Here is a 12,235-nt window from a genome sequence, read left to right on the forward strand (position 1 = left end):
CAAGATGGTGATGGCTAAAATGCTGAAATCGAGACTTAAAAACAGGTATCTACAAACCAATGGGTGATGACACAATAGGTACAGCTATTATTTTATAGTCATTTTATACAGTATCGAATATCAATATTTTTCAACGTTCTGTATCAAAGTTAAAATACCAGTATTGTGACAACACACAAACATGAAATCACGCACACACTCAAAAGACTTCCTAATAATTGCCCTTCTGGTATCGCTAAGCTCTAAATCAATTTAATCCATTTACTCACACTCCTCAGTGTGACGCCAATAAAGACACTCAGGTTGCGCACTTGACAGTATATCACATATCAAGCAGACAGAGATGAGATTCTGCGTTTGACACTTTGGAGGTCGAACTGAGTTTTGTTTCTGGCAATGCACACTTACAGGATCAACTAACAAGCTTAAAAACCACTGCACTGCAACTTCATAATGACACAACACACACACATACACACATAGGGAAAGAAACAGAATAACTACAAATGAAAGAGTGAGTCAAGGTGACCCTCACTGCATGAACAATACCTTTGGGGCTCATGGAAGTGCCTGACCAAAAACTCCTTACAGTGTCAGCTGCACTTTCAAGGCGTCTCTTAGGTGCTTTGACTACAAGTTGCCAAACAGACTGACGCCTTGCAAAGAAGCACCAAAGGTGCACCACATTCATGTCAATCAATCATTTACCACAAAGAGAGCAGTGTGTGAGTGTGGTTGCTAGCTGCTGTGCAAACCATTGAGCTCTGTATATTGAAAATTAAACAATGACATATATATATATATATATATATATATAAAAAATTATTGATTGGGCATCTTTTCTTGTCATTTTAATTTCTGTGTGTTTCTTATAACATTGTAAATTTTTTTGCCTATTCATGGACTGTATACTGTTTTTTTCTTTATTTTGTTTTTTGTTTAGTCATTTGTGAATTTTAAGTTGAGCAAAAAACAAAAACAAAAACTGAATTTGAAACTGAAAAACTGAAACTACTTGTTTGGTCAGTTCTCAAAGCCTAAATGTAACAAAACATGAGGTCTTCAGATCAGGTTGCAATCAAGCTGTTCAGTTCAATTTGATGTGTTCTGAATGTTTCTATTACTGTTGTTTGGGGACTACGCAATTCACAGGCCATGAGATTGTGATCAACGTAGCAGCATAAACCAGGCAAAAATGATTACACTATGACACCATGTCAACTATCTTTGGTTGCCAAAAGGTGTTTACACTGGCAATGACAACTTCGGGTCAGATCTGCCAAAGATTTACAACTGCAGTCACAATGCCAATAATCCCCTCAGCCTAATAAGGCCAATGTTGTGAGGCAGAAGCAGGTGTGGAAAAGAAAGACTGTTTTGTGGGGCAGATTTTGCACTCTGTCTAGGTTTGTTTCCTTTTAATTATAGTAGTGTGGAAATCATACAGCATGTTTGTGCCTGATTGGTGTATTTACTCACCCTCCATTCATTCATTGACTCTCCCTTATCTTTCTTTGATATCATTTTGCAGCTTTGCTTTCTCACCAATATTATTCTTCTCTTCTCTGGTATTTTCTTGATCTCATTTTGAAGCTGTAAAAAAAAACGCTGTATGTCTATTTCTCATTGTGCTCACCTGCTGGTGGGAAACCTTTGGGACTTTTATTATACATCTGCTTCTACACAGAGTGACTGAGTGTTGTAGTACAGACAGACAATGTAAATGCAGAATTTAACTTTGTTGTGTCACCATCTGACACCAGAGCAAAAAGTTGATCTCGCTCTTGCACAGTTTGCATACAGTACTTCATACAGTACTCTCTTTTGGACATACATTTTCTTGTCTCCTTCAACTGTCCTTCCTCCTCTTCCCTCCCTTTTTTTCTACTCATCACCTATGATAAATTTACATAACATCCACCTCTTTTCCCCCCTCCTCCCTCAGACATTGATTGTAGACAGTCCTTTATACTCTATTGATTTCCACAAGTCTATTAACACTTCTTTCCACTACTAAGGAAATATCCCCATTCAATCTATTGATGGCAGGAGGCCATATATATTGGAAATGTTGTAAGAGGTTTTTATCTCCAGACTGCCTAACTTCAGTTAAACATCATTTTTTATCTTTTTTTTTTAATAATCAGAACACATTGTGTACTAGATGTGTCAGCTGGTAGGGTTGTAGAGTACTAATACATAAAAAATAATAAACAAAGTATTCAGTTTTACTCACAATTATAAGTAAAATGAAGTAGATGAAGTTGTAGAAGGAATGGGCATCCATGACATAATACATGATCTCCACCCAGCCCTCCAGAGTGATCACCTAGAAGAAAAGATTGTATTAAGTGTTAAGAAATAAACACTCACAATACAACAACATTAAAGGAATACTTCATGTAAAAAGGATCATGTGTATATCAATTTTGCATCCAGTGCTACAGTGAAATCATAAAACTGTGGTTATCTTGCATGCCTCCACAAACAGAGAATCCAAAAACTGAGAAAATTCTTTCTGAATTGAAGTAAATGGGGTCCATGTTTAACAACAGCAAAACGATATCAAAATGGTTTAAAAACTATCACACAACTCGTGCAGTATAATACAAGTCTTATTTATCCATTCGAATGCTCAGTACTTCCCAAAAAGACAGGCCTTTGCGACAGGGAACTTAACTACAAGTGAAAATATGTTTTCTCCAATAGCAACATCCATTGACAAAAATAGTACTTTTACCTCACTGACCGCGGGAACTGCTCATCTACCACTGCCTCAATCAGTTAGTTTGTTTGTGTTATTGTTATTGAGCTTGCAAAATCTGAGCTAAACCCTTAAAAGCCTCTTAAATTTAACTCATCAAGAACTTTCTCAGTTTTTGGATTCTCAGTTCACCAGGCATGCAAGAAAAACAAAGATTTCTAAATGAATTAAACATAACACAGGCTTGTTGATTAATATACAATGATCATATTATGGGTGAAGTATTCCTTTCACAAATTATGTGAAAGCACATGATCAGCAGAATATAATTGCAAACTGTACTTGTGCTGCATAGTTTATATCACGTTTAATGCCAATAGACCTAGCTAATGAGCATAGTCGAATTATAGAGTAAAAAAGACTGAATTGGTGCTCAAATTAATCAAATTAATTACTTTGAGAAAAATGATTGGATTTGAACAGTTCAATCAGCCAAAGAAAACATCTTGAGTTCAAAAGCAATTATTTGATTGAAACAGCATCAGCCTCTTCAACAAAAAAAATCAACAATCTTTTAATAAGAACTTAAGAATGCATCTAAAAATCATATTTATTCAGATTAATCATATTAAAAGATCAGCAAGCCCATCCTCACCAGCCTTGAAGCTCATGTGGGACTTACCTGAAAAATTACGATCCAAGCGTAAACGATGTTATCAAAGTTGATGGCACCTTTGTGAGGGTTAGAACTTCCTGTGTGGCATCGAGTGTAATACTGGTTCCAGTTGATGCACAGACCTATCGCTTCACCAGGACCACTACCGTTGGCCAATGGCTCAGGACTCAAGCCTAGAGCCTGTCTGTGGAGCGCGTCCTCTCTGTCCAGGCAGCATGTGCGTCCCCCTTCACGCCTCGCCGGCACGTCAGTACACGACATGATGCCATTATCAGATGCAAGGGAGCAAATGAAGGGGCGTTCGTCATCCTCCTCTGGCTGGTAGTACGGAGCAGGAGGGGTCAGACCTGCAGAGCTGGGGTCGGGACAAGGTAAGAAACAAAATTAGTTGCCTATGGTATAGAATTGGTATATACGATAAAGCACATTATAATTTTTTATCTTGTTTTACTACTTAATTTGGGGAATACCATGAGGATTTCAGGGAAAAAAAGAAAGTCAAGAGGAAGCAAGAGGTGAGAATGGAAAGTGCTCAACCAAGCGTGTGGGATAAATGTATCGTTGAAGGGCAAAAAACGAAATGCAAATGAGCTTCCCATCAGCACCACACACACAAGCACACACATACAGAAGGAGGAGATCCAGAAGCTGCTGACCTTACTGGACTAATAAATGAATCAGTATGGAGTTGTAAAAGATATATGCAGTACGTGTTTCTGAGAGGAGAAGCTGACCCAGCGCTGAACTAGAGAACAACGCCCAAAGCCAGTGCAGCAAACCAAAAGCGTGTTGACAGGTGTGGTAAACAGGGGTGGGGTCACACATTGGTCAGGCCATAACAAAATGAGTGGCTTTAGGATAAGATCAAGCAGCACCTAAGACGTCACCTTGAATCACGTAGTCCTTTATTCATCAGTTTAGGGAAGAAAAGTTGGTGTCAGATTGCCACGCAAAACAGACCACCTAAAGTTTTACAGTAGAAGTTGAGTTTGTAAAGTATATTAAACTTTGTTAATCAGGGAACCAGAGCATTTGAATCAATTTTTATTGCTTCTTTGCAGTTGGTTTTGCCATCTCAGGAGGGTCACTGAGTCCAACAGTTTTCTTTCTTGTATTTTTTGTTTGGTTTCCTCCTGGTTGCAAGGGTTAGAATCAATACATCCATTGTGAAGACCCAAAGGAGCTCTGGTGACAGCATACCAAACAACCATCAAATGAGATTTATTTTGCACCATTTAACATACATCTAAACCTTCAATGTTCTCTCAGAACTACTCAAACGAGACATGAAGAGCTTCATTCTTTTGCAGCCATTCTAGCAAATACATGAAGTGCTTTATAGCAGGATATTGGATTCTGCGCAGCATTGTAAAATAAATTAAAAAAGATTTAAGGCCCAATAAGACTCTTATTTTTGCCCCTACCCCTCCTTTTCAAATGCCACCTTGTTCCTCAGAACAGAGTTACAAGGAGTAGTGGTGTAAATAGTGCATCTCTTCAAGACAACTCTTTCGACCACAAGCTAAAACATATTAGTCTCATAACAAAGTTCGAAATACTACAAATGCTGCATGAGTTTCTACCCCTTTGATTTATCTCCCTTCTCCATGCACCTTAGAAGTAGGTGCAGTTGCTCCAGAAACCCACACTCCACTCATGATTTGTTCACAGCTTAAGTTTCACACTATCAATTAAAAGTCTTAATTAATAAAGAAAATACAGGCATGGGTTTCATTCGTTGCTCATACAGCCATCTTGCAGATGATTTCACATAACACTCCCTTTGAAGCTTGAATCATAGTTTGAAGGGCCATATAACCCTAACACCTCACCCTACCGCTCAAACCAAACAAGAACCACGGTACCTTACTGTGGACACGTATGCGCAAAACTAAGGGCTATGTGCTAAATGGTACAGGTTAAGGGATTGAACCTTAGCCTTGGTCTTGACAAAGCAGAAATAACAAATAGATTCTGCCATCTGAAACAGGGACAGCTCTGCACTGACAGTGCAGACACTACACTGCTGAACACTTCATTTGACTGTGACTGCGATAGGTGGAGATTATCATACATCACTTTCAAGTGTAGGATTTTATGACTATCATGAGGTCACTGGATGTTCTAAGAAGAACATGTCCAAATATCTCCCACTGGAAAGAATTTGATTTGTGCATGGTCTACAGGTATCAACAGCCCTAAATGTAATGCTTTTAAGACCCTTTCAAGATCAATTTTAAGCAAGTTATGAGACAAATCAACTATTTTCTTATTCAAGCATCAAAGGCAAGTATAAAATTAAATAGCATATATGCAGTCCCATGGAAATGTAGGTTTCATGTAGCAATATGGATATTAGAGTCCAAGTATAAAGTAGGTTTAGGTTAAGTGTGAGCTTTAAAGATTTGTAAAATCAGAAACGCGAAAGAGCTTCACTCAAAAGAAATTAATGATAGATAATTGAAATTAGATTATAAAAAAAATTGACAAATTGACAAATTCAAATTTTTTTTAATTAAAAATTGAATTAACAACACTTAAGGGACTATTTAAGGTCCTGTTGTGTTCTTATTTTTAGAGGAAATGTGGCCAGTTCTTTCTGAACTGAATCTTTGTGGGTGGTCCTGAAACAGAAGCAGCTGCATAATCTGTAGTCAAAATGAAAATGGTATTTACCAAGCTAACTACCCAAGTGACAAGCACATCATTGGAAATGAGTATGTTCAGCACCAGACAACAGATTGTTTAATCATGTAAACTAAGCCATGTGGAAACTGTATGCTAGATCTTGCGTGTGTGTGTGCTCTTGCATGAAATCAACAGAAAAACACATCACTCTCATGCAGGGACACCTTTTACACACACACACACACACACACACACACACACACACACACACACACACACACACACACACACACACACAAACACACCATCCATTAACTCATTCACTTCCTGAACATGCCAAAGTTAATCGATGAGCCCAGGACATCTATGCCAAATTTGAAGAAACAACCCAAAAACATCTATCTCCATTGCAGATGCATAAAAAGCAAAGCACTGAAAGCACTCTTGCCTCTGTAAAAAACATTTAATTTTATAGCAGTAAACTGCAATTGCAAAGAAAAAAAAGCAATCTAAAAACACTGCTGAATTGAATTCAAGAGCAACACGAATAAAAGAAACACAAAAGACATTACATCAATACAAAACTTTGGGAAAACCATAAGCGGTATCTTGGAAAATGGAAAACAAACACTGTTGAGCCAGTCAGCGAGGCGTATTTGTTGTGTTTGTGTGATCTGACATGACTGTGGAGTAAATGAGGGCAAGGTGTGGGTGCTCATACCAAGGTCTGGGCCTGGGGAAGACAAAAATAGACCCTCTCCATCAACAGGCCCATTACTGAATGCACACATTCAGGGTCACTCGACCTACAGTATTTACTCATGGCACTGTCTCTGTCTGTCACTTCAGCCCTCCTTTTGCTCTTGCTTATTGTTTTTTTTTTCACATTTTGCGCCTGTTTCTCTTTACATATCATTCTCTTCTCTCATTTTATTTTTTCTGCATGGGGGGACTTATCAGGTAAAAACATGGCTAAAGGCAAGTGTTATGCAAACACCTGCACAAGCACAGTTGCTTCCACCCTGCAGCTTACCCCCTGACATACTCACATAAACCTCAAGCTTATGCATACATAATGTATGCATAAAGTATGTCCCCTTTGTGTCTTTCCTTTCCCTTCTCTTTCTCCCTCTTCTTTTCTTTCCTTCTAAGTCTTCTCCCCTTTGCCCCTCCTCTATTTCTTCCTTTTCTTTCCTCTCTCTTTAAGATTGTTCATTCTCTCTACCCTTCTTTCATTTCCACTCATCTCCCCCTTTCCCCGTCTCTCCAATTTGCTTGATCCTCCCCTGTCAATAGTGGGATAGATACTGCTGACATACATAGGAGGAGATTTTCTCCTTTTACCTCGACCACAAACCACATGCATGCACACACGACATGCTTGCATGCCCACTAATTCCGGGATCGATTTTAACAGCGACCATATGAGACTGTACAACATCCCATTGAGACTAGCTAGGAAACCATGCGTTGATTGATTAAAGTTTGCTGGTATGCACGCAGGCACACTGAGCTTACATCGACTTACAGGACAGTAGAGTTTTACACAATCAAATGAAGGACACAGGAGAATGAGGGCTGAGATCACCATAAAAGAAATTAGAAGGGCACTTGGAGAGCTCAGACTTCTGCCAAGGCCAGACGCTGTCTCGCAATGTGAGTGAAAGTGAAAAATAATTTTTGTATGCGCCCTGTGGTTTGCTCCAAAAAAATAACGGGTTCTTCCTTGGCCCTTGCTGCACCTCTCTACCAAATTTCAGGGAAATGGGTGGGTAGTTTTTCTGTAATCTTGCTGTGAAACAAACAAGCTGAACCGAAAACATAGCCTCTTTGGCGGATGTAAAAATGTTGAGAAAGGTTGTCAGCAGCATTCGAATTGCTGGTTTACTAATTGAGGTGGAAGAAGGGATGAAGTCTTCAAGATAAGAAAGAGAAAAAAAGGAAGAAAATGAGAAAGAGACAGAGTGAGAGACCCTGTCAGAGTAGTGGAGCATGAATGAAGGCTGTTGCCTCCCTGCCTGTGATTTGGCATTGCACAGCATGGCACAGCAAAACCTGGCATCACACTGAGAACACACCTGCCAATGAGAGAGCCAGGCAGAGGGAAGGATCAAGGCTTCATAGTAGCAGAGAAAAGAGACAGTTTCCAGCAATCGTATGAAGTGACTCTGGGACAGTTGAGAAGGAAAGATTGCACAGTCGAAACGACTGTTTCTGTGGCCACTATTGTAACATATGTTTAGGAATGTGGCACCTTCGAGGTGTAAATGTGTCTCTAAAACAAATCACTAAAAATCTGTATGTATTGCAAAAATACACCTGAGGTAACGAAAAGTGGCCACTTTTAGTTCAAGTTTGATTTAAAACTAGGCCGTCTCTGCAATAGAAAGATGCAAACACTGTTGAAGTTGGTGCTACACGACCAAGAAAACAGAGAAAAAGGATGCTTTTGCTCAAGAGGTAAAAAACCTACAACTACCAGAATGCTACACACCTGATCAGACCAGCAAATGCTCGCTGGGCTGGGTGACACAATTTGGAGTGGTCCAAATGAAATGAATCCTGTATTACAGTTAAACAGTGAGCTAAACAGGTTTCTGAGAACATCTGAGATGAGAAATATACAACTCATTAACAGAATCTTGGTTTACATTTGATCAGCACTGCTTAGTTTGACCGTTTGACCTCTGTTTTCTCGGCCTCCATTTTCTCTGTGCAGGAAGCAGTATGGCGCCCACTTCCTGTTCGCAAACTCTCACTATTACAGCTAAACAGGACATTACAATATGTTTATGAAAACATTTTAGGAATGAAATAGAACAGCCTGTTGTTCGAGCAACTGTCTGAGAGCCACTGACACACCGCTAAATAAAGTAAAACACATCATTTGACAGTTTTTGCCAGGAAAGAGGAGGGATATCTAGGCACTGGTTAGATGGAGTGAAGTTTACCAGAGTTCATTTACACATACTATCCAAAGTGTTTTGAAGTAACCTTTTAAAGATACTGAAAAGAGAAACCAGTACTGATTTTACACTTGGTAAAAAATGAATATGGCATGAAGGCAATAATAATGCGGAATAGGGCATAAAAGAGAAAGGTAGAGATCAAAAGAGGGAGGTTGTAAAATGACAAAGTGAATGCTGCACTTGACCGCAACACTTAGCCCTCTCTATTATAACCCTAAGAGCGCTAACGTTAGCCTTTTACTTAGCATAATAGCCCTTAAGTGCTAACTCACTACGACCTTTCTAATTAAGCACTCGAGCACCCTTACAAACCCGCATAATACAATGCTTTAAAATAATATGCAAAAATAATACTTTGATTAAATAATAAGCAACTCTCTGCTGACCGGTCTGCTGGAAGGAAAACACTCTTAGAAGGCCGACTGAAACATTGTAGTTGTCTACTGATCCTCCTGATCAAAAGCTTTGTTTTACCAAATGTAGGGAAGTTAAAGCTGAGTTCTGATAATCACTATATCCCCCTTTCACCCAGAGAAGATCAATGCAGAAAACATTGGTTCAAGTAACCTCATGAAGTGATTACTGCAGAGGTTATTACGGTTAATGTCGCCTCTCAAGTTTAAGGTGAGGACAGAGCAGGCAGGACTGTGCCAGCTGGCAGACACGTGTCCCCTTTCATCTGACTATAAGATATGTCATTAGTATATGTTGAGTCAGCATATCCGGAGACAGTGCATGGAGGCACAGAGTAGTATGCATAGCTTATATACACATTAGAGCATGCACATCAGGGGCGTGTGCCTCTCTAGCAAGCTGATGCCAGCATAAAAAAAGGAAACTGAGAATGCCGTGAAACCAAACACTCGTGAATACTGGAGAATGTCACTCACACACAGACACAGTGGGTGATGCTGCCATGCAGGGTCATGAATATGGAGGTATGCAGCTGGAATCTAATCATGTTCTTAGTTGCAAACTGGGTAAAACTGCACTGTTACTATTGCTCTGAACCATGAGAGAAATATGGAAGAAAGGACAAGTAGAAAAGACAGTTTTGCAAAACACACAGTGTATGTCACTACTTTTATATGCACTTCTATACACATCGATGTTTGAAATTCAGCAGTTTGTTCTGCTTTATATGGGATCATTTCTTTTATTTGCATTTTATCTGGTTATATATTGGTTATTTCTTCTTCTCTTAATTTTGTCTGCTTATATGAGCTTAACTCTTTTATCCACATTTTTTCCTTATTTGTATATGAAATTGTAATTTTGCACTCACACCTCCATGTTTTCATGTATGGGTGTAGTGGTGTTTGATATTTGGGCACTAATGTTCTTTATTTTGCTGTGTCATAAGGGAGCTACATGGGTTACTGACATTTGTTGCTTAAGTTTGAGAAGTGCTGTATAGATAAATATTATTGTTATAGTTATGGTTAATATTATTATTTGTGTAATCTTGTACAAAATGCATGTGAAAACTGCACAAATTGTACTCTTAAGGACATATAATTTTAATAAATGTATTGCTGTAATGTGGCTTTACAATTTCACTATTGTACATCACTAATATGACACAGTAAGGAAAAAAAGGAAGCATACAAGCTCTCTCTCCATCATCAAAGCTTTCAATTTGTGGCTGACTTAACTTTAAGACGTGAACGCATTGGGACAACACACACACTCGCACTGATTTACAGTGTTTAACTCACAGGGTGAAGTTCTCCTCCAGGTAGCAGCGGTTCCTCAGTAGCCCCGCCCACAGCTGCACCCCGATGATGCCGAAGATGAAGAAGACAAAGAAGCAGAGCAGCAGCACATTGCCAAGCATGGGCAGAGTGTCCAGCAGCAGGTTTACCAGGATACGCATGCCTGTGTGTTAGAGCAGGTCAATCAATCAGTGATAGATTATCACAGGCTTACACCATTGATGAGGAAAAACAACAGCTGCATATAGATTGCTTTGTTGCACAACTTCTCTTTGGTGTGCAGACCCTGCGGAGGTCTATTCACATTAAAACTAGTCATAGTAAAATTAATTCTAACGCTCTCTCTTCATGGATTGATGTATTTGCTTATTAGCAGTACACATTAACAGCTTTGCTGATTATATATTACTAAAATGAGGAAACTGCCACTTAGACTTTTTCTAGTGAGGGAGGTACTTCACTCTTTTACCACACAGAAGTCATAGAGACAGGAGTGCTCCCAGAAATCTTTCATAGGGGTGGCCAAATGGGTCACTGAAAATCTTGGGGTGGCACACCAAAACCAAAAACCAAAAGGATTTCTGTTGTGCTGCTTTAGGCTATAGGCTAGTTTAACGTATATATGTGAGTTATGGTATGGTATACGGATACACTTTGGTTTCTTGTTCTCAGTCACTAATTATCTGATGTGCATAGACTTAAGTCTGCAGGGTGCTTGACACTTGCCCCCTAAATACAAGTAAGGTTGAAATCAGTTCTGACTTTTTTATTTCCCTAACCTTCGTCAAGTTCTTTGATTGTTCTAAACATGACCACAGAAAAGGTCATTCATGCTTGGTAGTGGATATCAAAGGGAGTAAAAAATAAACTATATTGTCAATTAATATTTTGCACCTTTCCATTTATTAAACACATTTCCTTAATATGTTGACAGAAAGTTATCTGGAAGACATTTCCTTTAAAACATATTTGGTACTGTAATTAATTAACTGAACATAATTGGGGACAGATTAGTGTAAAAGCATTTTCTACATTTTTGGGCATTTGTGTGAGACCCCACAGCCACTAACTACAGTCCACCTCATCAACAAACAAGTGCAATCAAGCTACAAGACGTCTCATTCACGATTAGATTAACAGTAATTGCAGAAATAAAAACGTGTCCCCTGTCGAAAAATGATGACCTCATCCACTGTGGAAGGGCCTGTCCTGCAGTGTTGACATCTTGAGATGTGAATAGTAGAACATAATGATGGCTGATTGGACTAAGAAGAGAGAGAGAGGTGAAACCCACTGATTAGATCACAGCAACCTCATACTGACACCTGAGAGGTGTGTGTGTTTAGGTGTTACTATGAGTGTGAATATATGTGTGTGTGTGTCTCTATCTGTCGTGTGTTTGTGTGTGTGTTTTTCAGTACCATAGTGGGATTTGCAAATAACAACTCAACAGTAGGTTAATGTTTGATAAACACAACAGTGCGTCTAAACAAACAACAGACTGAATGACAGGAGAGAAGCTGAGAGAGACAAAGAGCAGTGA

At 39.0% G+C, this 12,235-nt stretch overlaps 1 protein-coding gene across 6 annotated transcripts in view; it reads right to left on the reverse strand.

The window, feature by feature from the left end:
• LOC121956285 (voltage-dependent T-type calcium channel subunit alpha-1I-like) overlaps positions 1-12,235 on the reverse strand; it is a 202,802-nt gene that overhangs the window by 68,302 nt on the left and 122,265 nt on the right. For all 6 annotated transcript variants that reach the window (XM_088091141.1, XM_088091140.1, XM_088091137.1 and 3 more), the window contains 3 exons: positions 10,696-10,855; positions 3,387-3,735; positions 2,237-2,329 (listed from right to left, as the gene is read on the reverse strand). In XM_088091141.1, coding sequence (XP_087947267.1) covers positions 2,237-2,329; positions 3,387-3,735; positions 10,696-10,855 — 602 coding nt within the window. The remainder of the gene's footprint in view (positions 1-2,236; positions 2,330-3,386; positions 3,736-10,695; positions 10,856-12,235) is intronic.

This window comes from Plectropomus leopardus, chromosome 18 (assembly GCF_026936395.1).
Source record: "Plectropomus leopardus strain MGB_pleo_1.0 chromosome 18, ASM2693639v1, whole genome shotgun sequence".
Classification (NCBI taxonomy): Eukaryota; Metazoa; Chordata; class Actinopteri; order Perciformes; family Serranidae; genus Plectropomus; species Plectropomus leopardus.